This window comes from Engraulis encrasicolus, chromosome 19 (assembly GCF_034702125.1).
Source record: "Engraulis encrasicolus isolate BLACKSEA-1 chromosome 19, IST_EnEncr_1.0, whole genome shotgun sequence".
Taxonomy (NCBI): domain Eukaryota; kingdom Metazoa; phylum Chordata; class Actinopteri; order Clupeiformes; family Engraulidae; genus Engraulis; species Engraulis encrasicolus.
In genome coordinates, this window is record NC_085875.1 from 4,665,337 (window position 1) to 4,688,344 (window position 23,008).

Consider the following 23,008-nt stretch of genomic DNA (forward strand, 5'->3'; position numbering starts at 1 on the left):
ACACGTATTAAAGATTTGGAAACCAACTCATCTTGGTTAGGCTACATGGTTATGCGCAGTGGTGCCAACAGGGACCAAGGGGACAGGTCCCGGTTACTGTATCATTGGTCCCGGCCCAGGGAGAGGGGGCCCAGAATCGTTACAATTGTTGGCTATCTATTGGGCTGAGAGGCCCTTTCAGATGACTTAGTCCTGAGCCCTGACAAAGCTGTCAGCGACCCTGGTTATGCGTAAACTGGCCCTCGACAGATTCTGTTTTCTGTGTGCGCGCAAACGTAATTCAGGTCAAAGCATTGTAGTGCCACCTTGTGGCAAAGTCTCCTCACTCTCTGTAATCTATTTTTGAAAGTCCCATACTGCCTTGCGCCACACAGACACGGCAGCTAACAGGTTCGTCCATCTTCTTGTATGCCTCGTACATGCACGGACCCCCGGCATTCATTATTTTAACGTATATTCGGGGACATTTGTCATGAGGCTCCCATATTGTTAATTACAAGCGGATATTAGTACGAGTTCAAAAGGAGCTGCACGTGGGTGTGTATTAGGAAAGGTAAAGGTAGGTATCATTGTTTCTCGCCGTTAGCTATTTATTAGCTAATGTTGCATAGCAGGGGTTGATAGGCCACAGTGTTTTGTGACACTCCAGTAAGGCTAGAGCTACTGTTCTCGCCAGGGGTGTCAACTCCCATAGCACAGACATATTTAACGATTACGGTTTACACCAGGCCAAAGCTGAACATAGTTAAAACAAATGGACGGTAGCATTACTGCTGTTGAATAAGACATTACAGTAATGACAGATGGTTCAGCTAGGGAGTAGGCCATATCACTGCATCACCACTCGAATTTGCTCATGACTTGCACACACTCACATGTGATTTTTCTCTACATGCCAGGTACCTTTCTGTCAAGATGTCATACCCACCTCACCTGAACCGGATTCCACAGCTGCCTCCAGGGATGCCCCCTCCTCAGTTTGGGGGTTACCCTCACGCTGTGCCCCCAGGTGAGCAGCACTCAAGTCATCCTCCTCGGTGGCGGTGTTTGACAGGCTATTGACAAGGGTCAAGCTTTTTTTATCACATGCTTATACAGTACTTTAGATAATAATATGTCAGTGGTAATGTCTGCTTCTACATGTCAAGGCACTCAAGGGACTTTACAGGCATTTACCAGTAGTTTGGTTAAATATGTAAATGTCAATGTTGTTCCATGTTTAGGGGCTCCAATGATTCCAGTTCACATGGGCATCATGGCACCAGCACCGGTAAGCCACATTAAAAATGTCAATTTTCGTGAAGTCATGAGACATTTCTACACAGCAGCACACAACTTCAATGCACCATTCTGAGTCTCATTCAGCTTATACTGTATATATAACGGACCCTTGTTGTGTGTGGTTGGATGGCTGGCTGACTGCAGGTACTGATGCCATCGGCGATGACCGTAACGCAGAAGGCCACTATTGCCAGGAAGGAAATGATTACGGCTCAAGCTAAGGCCACAGCAGCGAACAGCAGCGGCGGCAACAACACCACAGGCACCGCCACCACAGGCGGCCCCACCACCACAGTGTTCGTGGGCAACATCTCGGAGAAGGCCTCAGATCAGCTCGTCAGACAGCTACTATCGGTGTGTAAAGTTCCTTATAAGATATTCAGTGTGCCACGTGTGACGGAGGTCATCTTGCACCTGTTCACCCCCCTCGGGGATCGACCGTGCGACCTCGTCAACTACAACGGTTCGGCAATGGGAGACACAGTACGATACCGCTGGGCCAAGAGACTAGTCTCTCGGCCCAACGGCACGAGACTGTATGAAGCTATCGGAGGGAGGTTTACCAACGTTCCACGCCAACACTGTGCTAGTTAGCCTCCGTTACACTCTCCCCCTTAAACCTCACTCCCATCCCGGGTCAGCGGCACCACTGTGACGGAGGTCATCTTGCACCTGTTCACCCCCCTCGGGGATCGAACGTGCGACCTCGTCAACTACAACGGTTCGGCAATGGGAGACACAGTACGATACCGCTGGGCCAAGAGACTAGTCTCTCGGCCCAACGGCACGAGACTGTATGAAGCTATCGGAGGGAGGTTTACCAACGTTCCACGCCAACACTGTGCTAGTTAGCCTCCGTTACACACGCGTTATATTTGCCACATAAAAAAAGCCCAAACAAGTTGGTCAGCAAACACAGTTGTCAGTGGAATGAAGTTTCTTACAGATGCTCAATGGGTGCAAGTCAAACTACTTTGTCCCGTCCTTTTTTTATGGCCTCCGGGCCAGCCTTGTGCTGCAAGGGTCGACGTCACTAATGACCACAGTTTTTTTTTTTCCTTATCCTGCAAATGTGCAATTCAAAGGTCCTTCTATCATTTGCAACTAGGATGTTCAATGGGGAAAAGCCCCTGAAAATGTGCTCTGCGTTGTTTGACGGGGGGGGGGGGTCCAGCTGCAGGAAAGGACGGGAGGTTAGTAGTTTGACTTGAACAAAATGTGCCACTTAGAAAACGTCCAAATAAGGCCCTGCTGTGGCCTAACTGTACGGCACTGGATTACTAGGCTGGCAACCCGAGTTCGTAGGGGTGGGCGATATGACGATATTAAATCGTGAATCGTGATATTGAGTAAAAGATCGTCTCGAATCTGCCAAAGTGGAGAAATCGTATATAGATCGTCTTGCAATGAAGATGTTTATTATCAGCATCAGAGTGACGTTTTCTCACTTGTGTTGTTGTCTTCACTTTATTCTTTACATTATTGTATTCCAATTGTACACTTTATGAGAGTATCATCAGTGTGTTAACATTTTATTGGCTGCAAATTACAAATTGCAAGTATATGAAAGTTGTTTTTTGTTGTTTTTATTTTTTGGATGGAAGATCGTGATAAAAAATCGAAATCGAGATTTCATGTTAAAAAATCGTGATACAACATTTTTGCCATATCGCCCACCCCTACGAGTTCGATTCTGGCCTGGGTCATTTGCCGATCCTTCCCCATCTCCCTCCCCACACTCGCTTCCTTTCATAATCTCCCCTTTCTTATCAAGAAAGGCATACATGCCCCCAAAAATATCTTTTTAAAAAAGCCCAAACAAGTCAGTTAACCAACCCTAACCATGAACATGTCCTTTGAGTAGTGTTCTCTTTCACACACCGCGCTCTTCCGTCTTGTTGGTGCGTCTCTGAAGTAATCTAGTAGTAGGGAATGGATCGCACTCAATTTTTCTTCTTTCTTGTGGTTTTATTTTATTTTAACTTTGCAGGGACTGACATGACAGACGTTTCGGCTGCACAGAGCCTTCTTCAGTGTCACTAATAATTTGTCAATCAACTTATATGAAGTAATTTGCTTTGACCAAATTATGTTTTTGACCATAAATGGGACGCACTACAGCAACTCTTCAGACAAAAGCTAGATATGGTTCAATTCAATGAGATGACTGACAAGTATTTGTGTGTGTGTGTGTTTGCCATGTTTTGTAGAAGTGTGGCTTGGTGCTCAGCTGGAAAAGGGTCCAGGGAGCATCTGGAAAACTTCAAGGTAAAAACAAAGCAGGTAAAACCCATTTTTGCTGTATATTTTTAATCCTTCCTCCACCCCCCATCATCATCACAATCCACACCCTCCACTCAACAGCTCCAAAGTAATGGTGTCCCCCTCATTTCACCACCAAGTCGCTACCACGGTGCAGGGAAGGGGCATGCATGCACGGGGTGGTCGCTTTAGAAGAAGTTAGGCTGAAGATATGAAGCATGTTGCAAGTGGTCGATTGATCTGACAAGAGAACCTTGACGACTTTGAATCTTATTATTCCTGTCTATAAAACAGTATATACGTACTCAAAATATTCTATACTTAAGTCCAATTTCAGTCTGGTGTGACAATATTGGGTCAAAGACGTCCAAAAAGGAACTGTCATTCAGTGTAACGGATACCTTCTGCTGACTGTAACTGTAAAAAAAAAACATGATTTTTAAATTGTTTCAAGTGAAGGGATGATAGTATCTAGGTGTGACTATTAATTAATATTTAAGACCAGATCCAGTGCAATAGTTGAAATTCAGAAATGCAGGGTTTATTGGCTTGAGAGAGGGAGAGGGGAGGCCATTAGGCCCCGAAGGCCTGTCCACAGGCCTCCCCACCCCCTCTCTCCAATGAGGTGTTAACGGTACAGGTACAGACAAAGAAGAGAAGGTAAGAAGGGCAGAACAATGCCAGTGGCTGAACTTAAAAAGACCCCCACAGGAAGTGAGGTCACATTGGATGATGTCACATACAGTGATAGTCTTAGCCAACAGCAATGGATAGGCAATTTCAAATCAGCAGTTTGGGGGAAGGGAAGTTCAGTACATCCTGATGCCATTGAGGGGAACTTTTATTTGGCATCGTACAGTCTAAAAGTGTTATTCAAACACGTATCAAACAATACATGGACATTGAAATGTTATGTGTGATTGGGGGCAATATTCAGATTCCTTCAGGGATGACAGCCATGAATTCACTGGAAAGAAAATAAAATAAAAAGAGTCATGTTTCTTACAGTTACAGTCAGCAGAAGGTATCCGTTACACTGAATGACCGTTCCTTTTTGAACGTCTTTGACCCTATTGCATGTTGTATTCTAAGGGCTGGCCGTGTACATTGGTGTGTCTTTTCTCTTTCTGTCTCTGTCTCTCTCTCTATCTCTCTATCTCTCAAGGGCCGTACACACACGTCGCTGCTATTAACTCGCTACTTGCTCACTCGCCTACTCGTCACTCGCTCTGGGTGATTTTGTTTACTGGTTGTCATGGTTCCCGCTGTCCGCGCCAATAACGCCCGTACGAAACTAAATGTACGCTGTTTAACGTTGATCGTGTGCTGTGCACAGCCATGCATATAATGGTGTACACTGTATTGGATGTATTTTTCTCAACACTTTTAACCAAAGTGTGATGGCGTGCAGAAGTTGGGTGTTCAGAACACCGGTCTGTGGGTCAGAACACCACAGGGGCAACGTCAACTGTCAATAATCTGTATTCTGCATTCCAATTGGTTACTCGCTTAACTCGCGTCGCTCGAAGATAAAATAAGTTTATCTCGGAACCCGCCCACATCGCATCGCTTGTACTCTCCTCGCCTACTCGCCAGCGAGACTCGCTGGAACACGTAGACATTCTATTGACTTCATCCGCTGAGCGAGTAACTAGCAGCGACGTGTGTGTACGGCCCTTCACTCTCTCTCTCTCACACACACACACACACACTCACTACCAGTGTGCGTCGCATGCTTGTTTTTTTCTTATGTGTAGTTATGTGATGTTTCTGACAGCCTCTTATTCACTTGCTGTCATTCCATTGTGTCTGTTGTCATTGTTTCCTTTGCTTGGCTTGTTGATATGGATATGGATATGGATATGATATGGTAGTATAAGGCTTAAACACTTGTTTTCCTGTGCTCTCATGTGTTGACATTTTAGACAGACTTTTGAATGATGACATTGACTACATCAAATGCACCTGTTCGACTACAGACATGTTCAAAAAGTGCTTTAGTATATTGCTAACTAACTAACTAACTAACTAACTAACTACCCACAACCACCCTCTCCTCTCTTCCACTACAGCCCTTACAGCTTTTGGCTTCAAAAGAACTTGTAATGTCAATTCACTAATTCTCTTCTCCTCTTTTACCCTCACCCTCTTCTCTTACCCTCTCCTCTCCTCTCCTCTCCTCTCCTCTCCTCTCCTCTCCTCTCTTCTCTTACCCCCTCTCCTCTCCTCTCCTCTCCCCTCCTCTCCCCTCCTCTCCCCTCCTCTCCTCTCCTCTCCTCTCCTCCCCTCTCCTCTCTTCTCCTCCCCTCTCCTCTCCTCTCTTCTCCTCTCCTCTCTTCTCTTACCCCCTCTCCTCTCTTCTCCTCTCCTCTCTTCTCTTACCTCCTCTCCTCTCCTCTCCTCTCCTCTCTTCTCCTCTCCTCTCTTCTCTTACCCCCTCTCCTCTCCTCTCCTCTCCTCTCTTCTCCTCTCCTCTCTTCTCTTACCCCCTCTCCTCTCCTCTCCTCTCCCTCCATCCCGTGCAGCGTTTGGCTTCTGTGAGTATAAGGAGCCTGAGTCCACGCTGCGTGCCCTGCGGCTGCTGCATGAGCTGCAGCTGGGGGACAAGAAGCTGCTGGTGAAGGTGGATGCCAAGACCAAGGCCCAGCTGGAGGAGTGGAAGGCCAAGAAGAGGAACGCTAACGGGGTGCGTGCTCTAGACTGTCCGTCTGTCTGACTGACTGACTGACTGTCTGACTGACTGTCTGTCTGGCTTTCTGTCTGGTTGTCTGTCTGTGTCGTTTTCGGCCTTTTTGACTACTTTGCAAAATTGGCAATCACTGGATCTCTCTAAAAAAATGTTTAAACTGACAGAAATTGGACCCAACAAGTGCTGAGTCAGCTGTGACAGCTCACTCGTGTTCCAAGGAAAAGTTGGCAGGGTTTTTTTTTTTAACTCCCTTTCCCTTGGAATGATTTGTGCTGAATGATGTGCCCTGTGCCTCACCTTCTCCATCCACCTCGATTCCCCCTCCCCCCAATCTCTCTCTCCCTCGCCAGGCAGCAAAGCCCGTTGACAAGAAGGATGCAAAGGAGGAAGACGAGGAAGAGGAGGAGTGCTTGGACGAGGAGACCAAGCGCCGGGACCAGATAGTGAAAGTGGCAATCGAAGGCCTAATTCGTGAGTACTCCAGTGAGCTCAATGCCCCTTCTCAGGACTCGGACTCTCACCTCCGCAGGAAGCGCAAAGACAAGAAAGAGGAGGTACCACTCTCACTTTTACAAGCTACTACTGTACATGCACCGTTTCAATTTTCCCTGGTTAACACCAGACCTAATCACAAGTGAGATTAGGTCTGGGGAGTTGCCTATTGTAAATTCCGTATGGGGCCGGAATACTTGGCTATTATGACACACTGCCCTGCTCTCTGATTGGGCAGAGAAACTGTTAAGGTCGGAATGCTTGGCCATTATGACACAGATCCCATGATCTTGTACGTTATGAGTCATCCTCGCCATACTGTCTTTCAGATCGAAACGATTGTGTAGAACTAAAGGCAGTATGGGAGTTCCCAGGCTAGTTTCAATTGGCTTTGACACCCAACTAGCTGTAGCTACTACTACACATGCAAAATAAGCAGGAGACCGTACATTAATAGCAAAGATCTTCTAGTAAAGAGTAAGAGAATTCAAACTTCGCCCACCCAATGCAAAGGAGTGTGTTTTTTAAGTTCGTTCTCCTAAGGAGGCATTGTGCCCTCCTTCCTCTGTCTCTGTGGCATTTGGTGCATTACAGATGTGCACTACCGCCATCTACAGCGCCAAGGGAACATTTATTCTGAACCTACAGTCTCTAAAGGTCTCCTAACCGAAGGTCTCCCAAAGGGGCGTTCACCTGACAACACATGAATCTAGGAAATGCACGGGCTTGAAGTATCTTATTCTACTAGAAGATGTTTGTTAATAGTGTTGCGCTTTTCAAAGGTGTTGTAGCTAGACCGTTAGCAACTTAGTTTGTTGCCTTCTTTCAAAATCGTCAAACAATTTACGCTTTGAAGCGAAGCAGATATAAATGACTACTGGTTTCAGGAACACATCATTGGCATGTATGTGTATGTTTGCGTATTGGATGCAACTTGGTCCTATGCCTTTTTCGAATGCATTGTTAATGAAGGTGTGTAACGTTATATGTAAAAGGCCTTGCAATCGACAAAGTAAAATAGTGTAGTTAGCAACTGTGGTTTTGAGAAACAGTCTACAGTGCACATTGTATCATTGTCCCATGTATTGTACTACATAGAGTATGAGTTACACTGTTTTATTGCCTTCACAGTGCCCTTGCATAGAGCGTTGTTACTTGCCAGGAATATTCCGATTTGAACAGAATGGTGGCAGGAGTTGGTTTGCACATGGGTCATGTAAACTCATCATTCATTCAGTATGTGACTGTTCTGGTATTCAGGTTGCAGAACGCTGCTCCAGATATGTAAATGGAATATTCCGGAACTTGTTTTAATCCAAAAAGCTGACAGTATTCTGTTTGAAACCTGAATAGCCTATGCATGTAACAGCACTCATTGTAGTCATGTCCATTTGGATTTGGCCTCCTTTTAATTTCAATGAGGAAATTCTGTTCATGAAACGTTGTGTGTTGCCAATTGTTTCTTGTGATGTGTGTTGGACGAATGACACCACCACACTGGGGTTCGTTTAGAAACCTTTGTTCCTCCTAAGTCGTACAATTTTTAAAACGACTTCATTTGCTGGTTTGACTGACAGTTTGCTTTTTGTCTGCTGTAGGAGGATATCAACGCCATGGAGATGGAGGATGATAAGAGAGACTTGATCTCACGAGAGATCAGCAAGTTCAGAGACACTCACAAGGTAACTCTCTCTCTTATTTATTCTATTTCTAGATATAACCTTTTGGCAACTCAAACACTGACTGCCAAATCCTCTTTTGCTTTAATTAAAGCATAATCAGTCTTAATCACAGCTGTAAGACTAGAACAAAATTCCACTGATGATTGACGAAATGTGAAGTAGTGTTGTGGCATTGTCTTCAATGATGTCGATTATTAGTTCTTCACTATTGGTTCTGCAGTAAATTGCAGTAACCGCTATGGAATAATAAACTGTTATTCTGTTCTTCCGTCTTTTGAAATTCAGAATTAGTTTGAGCTTGTAGTTTGACTTAGTAGTCCTAGCCCATCTCACATGTCTGTGTGGGGGTATGCATAATAATAGAAGCATACAGTAGATCCAAGATCAGACACAAAACTAAGTGCATGGACATTATGTAAACTTCCCTTAAAGCTAATCTATTTATTAAACCCCACCATTATGATAGAGATCATATGGTGACTAAAGCCAGATGAATCTCAGAGCTTGGGGAAAAGGGTTGCGTTGGATATGGATGTAAGTATGAGCTTCCTTTTCTACTTTACACGTTCCGGGCGTCCCCTTCCAAAGGATCTGCAAATGGGGCAACTGGCTCCTCAAATGCTTCCCCCCCCTTCTTTTATATTTCACATGACTTTACATTTGGTTGCCCATTCATCTTATATGTTATCCAGAGGGACTTTCATGATTGTTTGCTCCCGCTGCAACATTGTGGGCTTTCATGCCCTGGCGAATGTTCAGCCTCATATGGATTTCGAACCGGTTTTTCTCCCGTTTCAAGGTCAACCATTATGGTAGTTCAAAGTGGCCCTCATCACGTCATAGTTCATGGGGCTATCTAAAGTTAGCTTTTGGGGGCAATTGGCTGTAGAGCCTAGTGAACCATTGTGGGTCCTTCTTTAATGAAGTTGTTTTTTTCCTTATCTCCCCCCTCTTTTGAGTAATTGCTAACTTTAGGGGGTTTGGGATGGGGCGGGTCAAGTTAAATAACCACTGCGGCCATTTTAGCCTGCAGTCTATTGTCTACCAGAGTTAGGGGGCGCCCCTCCACAGCACACTGATGTTCTGAAGACCTGACAGGTACGAACTTCTCAATATATGTCTTGTTACCCTCTATTGCTCTCTATCCTCTATCCACTATTGCTATTCTCTACATCTATTTCCATCTTTCCATCTTCCATCTTTTCTTTCTTCCTTTTTTTGCGACCACCTATTCATGTCTTAAGGTCTTTTGTTTTTCGTCTCATCAACCCTCTGTTGGTGTCAATTTATTCATTCACGCTTCAGAGCCATTTCATGGGCATCTGCGGCAGCGGGGCCTTTCAGAGCAATGGTCCATGAGAGCAGTTAAGGCCCTGACCTGTAGGGAGAGGTCAAGGTGATCTGTCCTAGTCTGTGTTGGATAGGATCATGTCTATTTGTCAGTGGTCATTATGACCATCATCTTCATCGTAATCTTTATTATCATCAAGATGATGAGTTTTATCGCATTCTTTATCACCCCCTGTTGGCATGCAGACATTAGGTGCACTATTGAAGCAGTCCATTAGTTAGTGGCTCATCCACTTGTATTATTTGCCCTTCAGTCCAGCCCGGTGTTGCAGATTACAAACCAATCTAATGGCCCGAACTAGTCAATAGTGATGATGAGAATTGAATTACTTTTTTCACTGAAGATGGAGGTAAGTCTAGACATGTATACTAGGTTAAGATTTGAGGGTTTAGTCCTTTGTATTTCATGTCCACTGTAGTCTGCAGTTCAGGTCAAGGCCAAAAAGAAATCCAGTTGCTTATAACCTTTTAGCTCCCTTCACTGGTTTCTTTCCATATTTTTTTTGTTTTTCTTTTCTTTAATTTTTCTTAGCCTGTCCGAGCTCTCACCTCTCTGACACAAGACCCTTCAACTCCAGATCTTTCCTCACTTACATGAGAACTTTTTAAAGTTCTCAGGAGTTGTGGACTCTTAAGCCAGTTGGTGAAAGTCCATTTTTTATTTTATTTTATGTCTGTGTGTTCTGTGTTGGTCAGAGGATCTGAAGTGCACCTGCGTCGCTGATGGGGTAAGAACGCTTCTTATATGATTTCAAATGTTTCTTTTTTTCTCTTCAAAGCAAAACTTCATGAAGGAAAGCTCTCCTGTACACGCACTGTGAAGTTATGTGATCATTATTGTTTCCCTCCTTAATCCAGGTCTTTTTGTGTGCACTTCATCGTAGACATGACTGGTTTATTTAGGAGCATAGCCAGAACTTTATAAAACAGGTGGGCCCTTGTAAAATCAGACAGGCCCAACCCCGAAGCATGTAGCGTATGAAAAATTAGGCCCAAGTGACAAGTGAGCGGGCCCAGTCCCATCTGGGCTCAAATTAGGGCTGGGACGATTAATCGACTAATCGTGACTAATCGACTATAAAAATTATTCGGAAAGAACTTTCATAGTCGACTAATCGTTTAGTTTAATTCAGTGCTTTTTAGTTACTTTTCTAATGCTTCATTACTTTATTGAAATCTAAAATTGCACTGCACGTATGAATTGAACGTTGTATCTCGGAGTAAATAAGCTACTATCATGATTTAAAGCTCATTGGGAGCTCAGGGACCTAATTTTAATGGTTTCTTTCTTTTTATCCCAATTTCCTTGAAGAATAAAGTGCTGGAGTACTTGAAAAATTAATCGTTTGACTAATCGATTATTCGAAAAAAATAGTTGATAGATTAATGGGGAGAAAAATAATCGTTTAGGACAGCCCCAATCCTGCCTATGCCTATTGTTTATTTGGTAGGGTTGACTTTTTGTCTCCTCAGCCTTCCTCAGTGTGACTGTGAAATGCTTTGACCTGCTCTTCTTCCTAGGGCTAGCATTTAGGCCGGTTTAACACAGTGAAGCACTGAATCCGAGTCCATAGGTCGGCCGTCTGTAAGTCACCAACCAATAGCTTCATGTCGAAGCTACTGCTTCTACTACTACTTTCTTTTTTTTTTCTTGTTCCAGTGATGTGAAATGCTTCTATTTCCTCTCCTCTACTTTTTTGTAGGTTATCAACTGCAACCCAAGCAACCAACTTAAAAAATCTTGTCAACACCAAACATTTTCTATGTTTACCTTTTACCTTGTCTGTAAGGGGTTAAGGGTGTTAGGGGTGGGTTGAGTTGTTCAACTGGGGATTCAAAGGGGATTCCAGGAGCTTTCTGTCTCCAGCCATTGTGTGTGTGTGTGTGTGTGTTGGGCCGTACTTGGAGATATGGCCATGGAAAAGCTAACAAACACAAGCCTCACCTCGACATGGCACAATGGCGAGGGGTGTGAGATGGCGTGCCGGTCTGTAAGTGACTCACTGCGTCTCAGCAGTGGCATTTCTTCTGTTGACTCCCAGTAGCATCATTGCCATTGTGCAGGCAGGGGAGGGATATTTGCTTACTTGGTGGCTCTGACAAGCCTAGTGCATTCTTCTACACTGGAGTCACATGACTGGTAGGATTCCACTCCAAAACTGTGCACTGCTTATTATTTGTCATCTAAGGCTATATACTGTATGTATGAATATATCTCTTAGGATAGTGTGCGTCAGGCTCTGACACAATAATCCCCAGAAATAAAAAATGTGCCAGTGTTGTTTATCAACATGATCTTACAAAATTGGAATGAAATGAACATGGACGCGCTGAACACAGAGGCCTTTTCTCAATGTCAAGTGTTCTAACCTTGCTAGGACGTGAAACGCCCATTGATTGGATACTCTTTGGTGAACTCCGTGGAGTATCCAATCACCAGTCGTTTCACGTCCTAGCAAGGCTAGAACACTTGACATTGAGATGGGGTCACAGTCTCTGTGGCAGTTTCGTGGATTCTGCCTAAATTGTGTGATGGTCCCACGGAATTGCCTTCTCTATGTTCCAACAGTCTCTTATTTTCAAGGGGCCGTGTTCATTTCACGGAATTCTGTGAGACCGGGTTGTTTAAATAAAAGAGACATACTTTAACAGTGTAACGCATTGTTGTAACACATTTTCAATGATTTTGTAAGTTGCCACTGCTAGTCAGCTCTCTTGTGGCTCGTCAAGCTTTAAAAAATGCTCTCCCCCATGTTTTCCCCCTACGTTGCTCTTTGGCGTGTACCTGACTAGAAACTGGAGGAGGAGAAGGAGAAGGATCGCGTGGAGCAGGAGAAGGAGCGCCGGGAGCGGGACAAAGAGCGCGAGCGCGAGCGGGAACGGCGGGATCGCGAGCGCGAGAAGGAGAGGGAACGAGAGAAGCTGAAGGAACGAGAGAAGGAGAGAGAGAGGGACCGCGACCGAGACAGAGACCGAGAAAGGGACCGAGACAGAGAGTGGGAGAGAAACAAGGAGAGAGAACGAGAACGAGAGAGGGAGCGGGAAAGGGAGGAGAGGAGCAATGACCGCAGTAGGTCCAGGTAGGTGCTACACACACACACACACACACACACACACAGACACAGACAGACACACACACACACACACACACACACACACACACACACACACACACACACACACAGACACAGACAGACACACACACACACACACACACGTACACAACCTACAGTACACTACAGTAACTTATTTTCCAAAACTTAGCTGAAGTTTTTCAACTTTTTATTTGATGATTTGCCAAGCCCTGCAGGGCATTGCACAGTAAAATCCATAGCCGGGGACAGAGAACTCCACATGAAAAGACTTCAAATGTTTTGATGACTCATCAGCAGTACATACCCCTTCAGACTGGGGGCGTTGTTTGTCTTTGTTTTGATAGAAGGAGATGTGAGTGCCATCGAGTCATCATTTGTTTGTCGGTCTGTCTGTTTTCCCCAGGGAGCGTAATCGGGAGGAGAAGAAGCGGGAGAGAGAGGAGGATGAGGAGGAGGCGTACGAGCGACGCAAACTAGAGAGGAAACTCCGGGACAAGGAGGTCGCCTACCAGGAGGTAGCTTGCCCTGGTGTACACTTGAGTTCTCTTCATATACTCTTGAGTTCTCTTCATACACTCTTGAGTTCTCTTCATACACTCTTGAGTTCTCTTCACATACTCTTGAGTTCTCTTCATATACTCTTGAGTTCTCCTTATAGGCGCTTGTGTTTCTCCCACCACTTGTGTTACACCTTCTAAGAGGTGGTGTTTATGATCGAGGTATCCTTTATGTAATGTCAAGATGAGCTGGACTGATTCTCATCGACTAGGCCCAGGGATAGCCGGAGCGCTTGCCACATCAATACCAAAATAAAGTCGAAAAATGCAGAGTCATCCGAGGGTCAAGTCGATGATTACTAGCGCAGCTTGTCACGATTTTGCAGTCCTTGAGTGTGAGAAAGAAGCTGAAGCACAAACGGACAACCTTCTTCCAAGTACACTCTGTACTTGATGCACACTTCAGTTCTACCCGGAGCTACCATTATGGTCTTTATGCACTTTTGTTCCACCTCCAGAAGCAGTCTTGACATTGTTTTGTACACTTGCCCACTGGCGCTGAGCTCGATGGTTAAAACAGTAAGGTATAGAGAGGGTACGGAGGACATACTGTAAAGCTGTGTCATGAGTGTTGGAAGAATTGTCTATTGTGTGTGATGTAAGTTCTGGGCCTACGTTCACAAACACCGCTGATCAAAATAGTTCAACAGAGAGAAAAGCCCTAAGAGCAAACTTTGTGTTTTGGCAAAAGGCTGCCAGCAGTGTGTACCTATAATTGTGCGATCTGTGCTCCCTGTCAGCGCTTGAAGAACTGGGAGATCAGGGAGAGGAAGAAGGCTCGGGACTACAGCAAAGATGGCGAGAGGGAGGAGGAGAGACGCAGAGAAATGGTGAGGGAAATCAAAAGAACAATATGTTAAATGTATTTAAATGTGGTGTACATTTGAAATACAGGTATACATTTAGCTATTTGTAACACTGGTATTGTAATTATTCTTAACTATGCTTTTGTGTTACAACACCACACGTGTGTTTGATTATTCAGGCTAAAGAGGCCAAGAGGCTGAAAGAGTTTCTGGAGGATTACGACGATGATCGAGACGACCCCAAATACTACAGGTGAGTTTACTTCACTCATTGGACTAACTCATACAAGAGTTTTCTTTGTAAATCACAACTTTTGGAAGATGATGATGATGATGATCAAGTTTGTTCTGCAATATTGTCCATGTTGCACACTACATTTACAAGATACAGAACCCTTTTCACTTGATTTTCCCTCATGAAGAGCGCAGACTTACACAAAAATGTATAACTTCCGCAGGAGTGCGGTGTTTGCAGTAGAGTAATGCATTCCCTATTTGGTCCACCAGGGGGAGCGCTCTGCAGAAGCGTCTGCGGGACCGGGAGAAGGAGCAGGAGCTGGACGAGAGGGACCGCAAGAGGGAGAAGGAGGAGCACGAGGAGATCCGCCAAAGGCTGTTGGCCGAGGGCCACCCAGACCCCGACGCTGAGCTCCAGAGGGTACGTAGCAGTAGCAGGGGAGGGCAATTATTTTTGAGTCCAAAAGAAGTGTATGTGATGCGCGCACATCCAGTAAAACAGGTGCTGGATCAACACAAACGTGCGTAAAGGAAAAAAGGAAATCCGCACACTTTTGCTGCTCACCGATTTATTAGAACACAACGCTTCGACCTCAGGCATTTCCTTTTTTCCTTTACAATTATTATGGACCCAGGGCCACATTGGAAGAATAGAATTGACCGAAGGGCCGGGTGTCTGATGTTTAATGTAGCCATTTTAAGAATGTGAAGTAACCGTGAACTGTGAAGTAAATGTGAATTTGTATTGAAGTGTTTTCTGTGTTGCGAATGCTCTGCGGGTCACATGAAATGGCCACTGCATGTGGCCCCCCAGGCCTGGTTTTGCTCACCTCTGGTATGTAGGAGAATTCCGGCCAATTTCAACATGCAGTTCTATTGCCCGCACCATACCCTTGACTTCTCAGTATCCAAAGACACTGCACTTTTTTGTCTTTCCAAAATATCATCCCAAAAGTTATGCAACATCAGCAGACACCTTACAACACAGCAGTAACTTTTGGATGCCATTTTGAGTATATGTTAAGATGTTTAAAACAAAATACAATTTTGTGTCCATCGTGCTGCAATTTATTATCAAAACAACGTTTCGGCCCGTATGGCCTTTCTCAAGTTTTTTCTTTTTTAAAAAAAACTTGAGAAAGGCCATACGGGCCGAAACGTTGTTTTGATAATAAATCGCAGCACGATGGACACGAGTGTGCGGTATCTTCTTCTACAAAATTGATCTTGCACCCGCTACCTGCACCTCGAAACCTCTGGTGTGCGTTGGTTTCCTCCCTCAAAAGTAAAACAAAATACAAACAAACCCATGCCTCTATTAGCTGGCAAGCATTTCGGAAAGGGTTGGGCACTGAAGTGGTGTCCAGGGGCACAAGTTGAAGTTTTAGAGTGGTCCGCACACTTGAAATCCTATCACTCAAGTCCACAACTTGAATCAGGTTTTGGTCCTACACATTCAAACCAGGATGTGCACAATATTCCTTCTCAACAGCAGGGGGCCACGTTGACATGTCTTGACTTCTCTTGTGGTCATTGTGTCCCCGCTGTGCAGATGGAGGAGGAGGCCGAGCAGCGTAGACAGCCTCCACCGAAACCCGAAGAGCCAGAAGAACCGGCAGCGGTGGCACCCAGGGAGCACGGCCACCGAGAGCAGCGCGACAGAGAGCGCGAGCGGGACAGAGAGCGCGGCCTGGAGCGAGAGGGCGACCGAGAGCGAGACAGAGAGAGAGAGCACAGGGTTGCAGCAGCGGAGCGTCTCGCCTCATCAGCAGCAGTAGCAGCAGAACCACCACCTCCATCACATCATCCACCATCATCACACAATGCCCATCGCTCCCCAGACCAGGACGATGAGGATGATGATGGGCCAGAGGACGACGTGGGGGATCTAGAGGATGATGATGATGATCGGAGTGTGGGAGCGGAGGAAGAGGAGGAGGCCAGACCTCCGTACCTGAAGGCCACCATGAGGCCCGTCGCCGCCTCCGCACGCTCCGTGTCCTCGGCCAGTGGCAACGGAACGCCGCTCACCCCCGGTGACAATGACAGCGACTCCCCCTGTGGCATCATCATCCCCCATGAGAACTCTCCCCCCGAGCTGCAGCAGCCACCCCCACACCACCACCAGGAGGGCAGGCCCAAGATCGGACTCAGCCTCAAGCTCGGTGAGTCATGGGCGGGCTGCAAAATCGAATGGGCTAGAAGAGCTAAGCCAAAAACTTTATATAATCTTGTCTTTTATCATATTATATCGTAACTTATGATATGCCCCAAGATATTTTATTGCATTTTATCTCATATTAATTGTACTTTAGTCCAGACAACTCATGCCTCCGCTTGAATATTTTTCTCATTTTCATTGCTATTTACAGTAACACTTTAGATTTTCGCAGAGGCAAAACTGTAGCCTGATAAACCAGACTAAATGTAGACAAAACATTTTGCCGTCCAGCGGGTGGCGCTGGTTCACCAGGCTAGCAAAACTGTGCATATATCGAATTGTGTGCTTAACAGAAAATATCAATTCTGTTAGTTGTTCAACAGAGATGCCAGCTATCTATCCACCTGGCTTCTACACAACACAGCAAATGGTCCCACACGTCTCAACTAGCTTATATTTCAAGTAAAAAACACCCAGTCAAGTCAATCTTAATTGTAACACGAAAGTGATCCAATGAAGAGAATGCATTGAATGAAAAGGTGTCTCCAAACTTTTGGCCTATACTGCATGTTGCTAGTGATGTTATATGTTCTTACAGTGAGTGTATAAGGATGAGTTTGTCTTGTCCTCACTGTATACTAAAGACAGCGTGTCCAGAGATGCTAGTTGTATTATGGAGATAAGTCAATGTAATAGGTTGCTATGGGCACCAAACGTGATCAGGTTCCGGTCTGCCTAAAGGGGGACCCCGGCCCTCCCCCTTGCGAAACTAGAACCCAGAAACAGTGGACCAATGGAAACTCGCTCTCTTATCCAGTCTCTCTGGCGTTTCCATCTCACTTTTCCCCTCCAGGTGGCTTGAGTAGCCCCAGCCAGCCCCACGGAGGGAAGCGCAAGAAACTGACGGTGGAGAGCGTCTTCACCCGCTTCCAGGAGGACGAAGAGGCCGAGGCACCCCGCAAACGCAAGCTGGTGCCCCTGGACTACGGAGAGGACGAGCGGGTAGGGCTTGGCATTTCACCTTTGAAAACAAAACAATATTTTTTCGTTTTCATAAAAAAAGAGATTGGGGATAAGATTTTCTGAAAAGAACGTATTGATTTGACTTGCCAACTCGATTCATGATTCTTATCGATTTTTTTCGCCCAGGCCTATGAGCGGGGTGCCAGTGGTGGCGGTGGAGGGGGTGGTGGTGCCATTACCAACCTGGGCAACATGGGGCTGGACGGCCTGGATGTCAGTGCCACCAAAGGGGGCGCCAACAGCGAGGAGAAGCGGCGCCACATCAAGAGCCTGATTGAGAAGATCCCCACCGCCAAGAATGAGCTCTTCTCCTACCCGCTCGACTGGGCTACCGTGGACTCGGTGAGACGTACTGTGACACGTGACCTGCTAGAATGTAGTCATAGGCACACCTGCTTGCATGCCATTTTTCCAGTAATTCACTAATCAAGGCTATTGTAATTGTGGGCAGTGCATAGTCAACACAAACTATGACACAGGTACTGTACAACAGTGGGGTATGGCTAAACTGTTTCCTATTATTTGAGGTTGGTCGAGAGATGCATTTCATGCATCAGTAGGAGTGGTGATATTGCCATGGATTTCACTTCTTAGTTCGTAATCACTCTGCCAAAGACACACGAAAATAACCATTAAATCTTCTTTTCACAACTGTGTGCATGAACATTTACACTGTAAGTCTTCCATCCAGGTAGCCTCCCACAGTTCTGCAACATATTGTGTATCGTGGTGTATCGTAGACTGGTGTTTTTATTGACTTCGTTTTCCTGTCCCCAGACACTAATGGAGAGGAGAATCAAGCCGTGGATCAACAAGAAGATCATCGAGTACATCGGAGAAGAGGAGGCCACGCTGGTGGACTTTGTCTGCTCCAAGGTCATAATGAGAGTCATTTTTTACAACAAAAACATCATTAGATGTATGATGAAACTGGGGTCCGTTTCTCGAAAGCGTCTTTGCTATCGTCGTTAGCAAAGTCCTTTGTACGAGCGACTCAACTCTCTCGACAGCGACGCTCACCACTAAATCCAAGTGAATGGTAAGACGATCTTAAGACGGTTAGCAACGACAAGAATCGAGAAACGGGCCCCTGGCTGGCTATCTTGGGAGTTATGTAGAGCTAATGTAGTTTAGTAGACACAATAGCCTTGGTCTCATTGCAGGGCCAGCCCCGGGCTGGCCCGGACAAAAGGGGGCTGACGGTGATCTCATCAAAAGGGGGCTAGGTGCTAAAGATGGCCGCCGGGCCAGGTTGTGGGGCTAAGGGCCGCTTTCCCTGGCCCGTCGAATTCGATGGGCCATCCAGGGCCATCAAGCACCGCCGAGGCTCGGAGGCGGGGTCAACCTCTGTGTAATAATGTGGCTGCATGGGGGACTTATCGCTAAATTCTGGGCAAATTATGGTTAAGCATTAGTTTGGGGTGTTTGGCTTTCTTATGGCATAATTTCATAAGATGCAACCTTGGCACTTCTGTTTGTGTTTTTAAAGTTATTTAGCCAACATAACTTTTTTGTTGTTATCAGGGCATCATGGGCACCACTACACTTAAACTTGGGATGTCATAGCTAAGTCATGTCGGCTATTTTCTGCTTTTAGCCGCCAACTCTTGTGCCATTATCGTGATTTGGCATGCTTTCCACTGGACACCAATAAAAAGTGTCTCACAAATACTCACACATGACATTTATGTCGGCTTATTTAGCTTTTGCGCTATTATCGCCGAAGGTCTGGTAGGCTATATCGCACGTTTCAGACAGATCGCCAAACACAGTTTGAAATTTACACAAGGGCTTTAATGTCAAATGGATGGAAATAACATGAATGAATAGACAAGTGGCACGCCGCAACGAGGGGGTGTGTCGCTATGTCCGGGGCTCATAATTTTCTATAGCAACTGATGAAGGTGCTATGTCTCCGGGATTTGGTCTCCTTTCACATGGTAACTTATTCAATTACCTGCACATTCATGTCTCGCTATGTCCGGGGCTCATGCTTCTGTGCGCGATTGGGGGGATTAACTGGGCATGTTCGCACGTCTCCTTCTGTTCACTCTCAGTTGTCGAGCTGCTCGTATTTTCATGCGTCTTTGTCTTCTTAACATGCGCTGCGTCCCATACAGCTTCTGAATCGACAACTTTGCCATGTAATAAAACTGTTCTTGAAAGGCAAGCCATTTTCTTTGCAGTTCTTGTCGTCTTTGTCCGTAGGCTACGAGCCAAACGGCGACCTGCTCCAGCAGAGTTTGCTCAATTTTCTTCTCCTTCTTTGTCGTTGTTCTGTTGTTGTCCTTCTGTGATTTGGGGCGAAAGTGGGCTGTGCCCGACTGACGTTTCACAAACAAGGCGTGTACCTGAATGTGCCTGGGGTCGGCTATGAGTCCGATCAGGCAAAAAATGGCCCGGGCCCGGCAGCTCCGAGCCGGCCACTCTCCTGAGCCCCGGGCGGCCCCGGGCCACTGAAGCGCGGCTAATGAGACCAAGGCTAATGAGGGCTGCAAGATTACCGTCATGGTGCCAGAAATGTGTCCCAGGGTGGGACAGTAGCCAAACATACTATTAACTTTTGTGATCTGAGGAAGCGTTAATTCCATGGTTTGTGCCCTTGCTCAGTGTATTGTTTCATGAACATCAACAGTACCAACATTGCGTTACATCAGATTTAGCAGACGCCTTCATCCAAAGTGAACTTGCAACAGAGAGAGTAGAGAGAGAGAGGTTCCATTGGCCCATTGTTTCCTGGTTCTATTATGCCCCCCTTAGGCAGACCTAGGCAGACCTAAGGACTGTTCTATTCATTGTAGGAGCATTATGACACGCCCCTTTAGGCAGACCGGAACCTGGTCGCGTTAGGTGCCCATAGAAACCTATTATGTTGGCATATCTCTATATACTTAAAGAATCTCTGCTTGCAACAGGGGACATGATCAACACCATACAATGGTGTGAGGTGAATGCAGGATACACTGGCGTGCCAAGGTTAGTGCAGGGCACTCGATGGCGTGGATAGTCACGGCAGAGATTCTTTAATAGAGATATGCCAACATAATAGGTTTCTATGGGCACCTAACGCGACCAGGTTCCGGTCTGCCTAAAGGGGCGTGTCATAATGCTCCTACAATGAATAGAACAGTCCTTAGGTCTGCCTAAGGGGGGGCATAATAGAACCAGGAAACAATGGGCCAATGGAACCTCTCTCTCTCTACTCTCTCTGGTCACGGGGTGTGAGGTCGGCCTCTGAGGTGCAGTAAATGGATATGTGATGTCCTCTCTTGCTCTACTCTGTTCACAGGTGATGGCCCACAGCACCCCACAGAGTATACTTGATGATGTCGCCATGGTGAGCTCTTCATCTCTTCTCCTCCTCTTCCTCCTTCTCTTTTCGTCATTCTGTTCCTCCTTGTCTTTTTTGCTCCTCCCTCCTTCTTCCTATTCCTCCTCTTCTTTATCTTCCTTATTCCTCCTCTTCTTCGTAATCCACCTCCGCTTCCTCCTTCTCTTCCTCCTCCTCCTTCTCTTCTCCTCTACTCTCTCCTCTTCTTCCTCCTCCTCCTCCTCCACTCCAGATTTAAAAACACCACGCGCCACAAACCACATTTATGTCTTCTAATGGAGCATCACGGCTGAATTGGATTTGGCCATTAATGACCCTCCATGTTGTTGCTTGTTGCAGGTGTTGGACGAGGAAGCGGAGGTCTTTATAGTCAAAATGTGGCGGCTGCTCATCTACGAAACCGAGGCCAAGAAGATAGGACTGGTGAAATAAGGACTAACTGAAACCAGGCTGAATTTTGGGGTGAGCCTATCCACCCTGGCTTGGCATCGAACCCCCCCCCACTCCACCCCCTTCCTATCGACTATTTATTTGCAACCCCCCATGGCAGAGACTCCGGGGGGCCCTGAGTGAGAAGCTGGCACGACCATGAGAGTGTGGCACGCCCCTAACGACCACCTCTCTTGCTAAGAGGAAAGGCTCCTGTACAAAGCTGTGGCTGCTGCTTGGTGTGTGTGTGTGCGTGCGTGCGTGCGTGCGTGCGTGCCTGCGTGCGTGTGTGTGTGTGTGTGTGTGTGTGTGTGTGTGTGTGTGTGCGAGAGAGAGAGAGAGAGGTGTGTGTGCGAGAGAGAGAGAGAGAGAGAGAGAGTGCGTGTGTGTGTGAGTGAGAGAGTGAGCGAGAGAGAGAGAAAGACTGCGTGTGTGGGCGAGCGAGAGAGACTCATGGCAATGTGAATGTGGCTGTGCTAAAACCCACGCTGCACGGCCAAAGTTTGTTGCCCAACCCAAGGGAGGTGGGGGGGGGACAAGTGGGTGACAAGAGTTGGTGGGGTTTTAAAAAAAATAAATAAGAAAAAATAAGTAAATAACTGCACCTGCTGTGGAGGGTGGACTTGGGCCTCGTTGCAACTCACCTGGCGCCCGTGTCTGGACGCTTGACGGGCGCTCGCTGGAACTGCTCTGACAAGCGTAATTAGGGAGGACGGTAGTCGCTTCGTCACGGCCTCCATTTATAGACCTCCACAGACAAAGGAGCTCAAGGAGACTTGATGAAGGTTTGTTTTAGAATGTTGCTGGGTGTCTTTTGAAATCTGTTTTAGTTCCTTTTTTTGTTTGTTGTCTTTAATTTTTTTGAGAATTGGTGCTTTTGCACTCCGGCCCAGCACAATACTTCTTTTTGTTTCCATTAAGTGTCCATGACTATAAAAATTAAACAATGTTTTCCTATTTTCGTCTCAGTAATATTTTGTTTGTGTGCATGGTGATGTGGTATATTTAAATCGGCGGTAGAGCATTACATGACAAGATCCAGAAACTTCTGAGGTCCTAACAAGAAGACATGTATTTTAAGGTTAGAGTTCTTTCTGCACACAATCTGGATGCATCGTTTGCTTCTCTTAATTAGTGCAGAGATGCTTTAGGATGTTGACTAATTAGACATCTTGCCTCCATTACCGCAGCTCCTACACGCACGTCTCGTCTGACTTTTGAGGGCATTAGACCTTATTGACCCTCGCTGGGTTATGAGTGTGAGTTTTAATGTAAGTTCTGCTTTGACCTTTTAGCCAACCATCCAAAGCAATGCTTGCCACGGTACAGAGGTTTATATTTAGCTTTAGATTTACAGCTGATGCACATGAACTGATTAAAAAATTCAGCTGAAAGGCAGGAGGGTTAGTTCAGATAGTGTGTCTGAATTTCCATCGTCTGTATTCTTTCCAATTTAATTTGGGTAGACACCAACTCGGGGTGTCCTGGTAACACAGTATGCCCCAAGAAAAGTGACATTTTTTCTACTAGTTAAAGGCGCACTGTGTCATATATTTGTAGTAGTTTATTTCCAGAATGTATGCTGCCCATTCGGAAATGTTACAGTTTCCACG

The 23,008-nt window shown here is 46.0% G+C and overlaps 1 protein-coding gene across 3 annotated transcripts; it reads left to right on the forward strand.

Annotated features, from left to right (window-relative positions):
- The first annotated feature begins 365 nt into the window (after positions 1–365).
- Positions 366–21,680, forward strand: rbm25a (RNA binding motif protein 25a). 3 transcript variants are annotated; one of them, XM_063183496.1, is made up of 19 exons: positions 366–559; positions 900–1,009; positions 1,224–1,270; positions 1,426–1,635; positions 3,492–3,564; positions 6,069–6,229; positions 6,583–6,786; positions 8,323–8,406; positions 12,550–12,836; positions 13,255–13,366; positions 14,149–14,238; positions 14,394–14,467; positions 14,722–14,872; positions 16,004–16,616; positions 17,466–17,614; positions 17,762–17,977; positions 18,413–18,511; positions 20,925–20,972; positions 21,306–21,680. In XM_063183496.1, the coding sequence occupies exons 2-19, from the start codon at positions 916–918 to the stop codon at positions 21,396–21,398; spliced, it is 2,805 nt and encodes a 934-aa protein (XP_063039566.1). In that variant the 5' UTR covers positions 366–559; positions 900–915; the 3' UTR covers positions 21,399–21,680. The 3 variants fall into 3 exon arrangements, with proteins under 3 accessions (XP_063039566.1, XP_063039568.1, XP_063039567.1); XM_063183498.1 differs by having other exon boundaries at positions 3,492–3,549; XM_063183497.1 differs by having other exon boundaries at positions 366–553.
- The last annotated feature ends 1,328 nt before the right edge of the window (positions 21,681–23,008 follow it).

What these genes read in the sequence shown, in the direction of transcription:
- rbm25a (XM_063183496.1), top strand. Translation starts at nt 916, where the DNA reads ATGTCATACCCACCTCACCTGAACCGGATTCCACAGCTGCCTCCAGGG. An exon ending in GCAAAGACAAGAAAGAGGAG is followed by an intron (nt 6,787 to 8,322) that starts GTACCACTCTCA and finishes TGTCTGCTGTAG; the next exon opens with GAGGATATCAACGCCATGGA. An exon ending in ACTACGGAGAGGACGAGCGG is followed by an intron (nt 17,615 to 17,761) that starts GTAGGGCTTGGC and finishes TTTTTCGCCCAG; the next exon opens with GCCTATGAGCGGGGTGCCAG.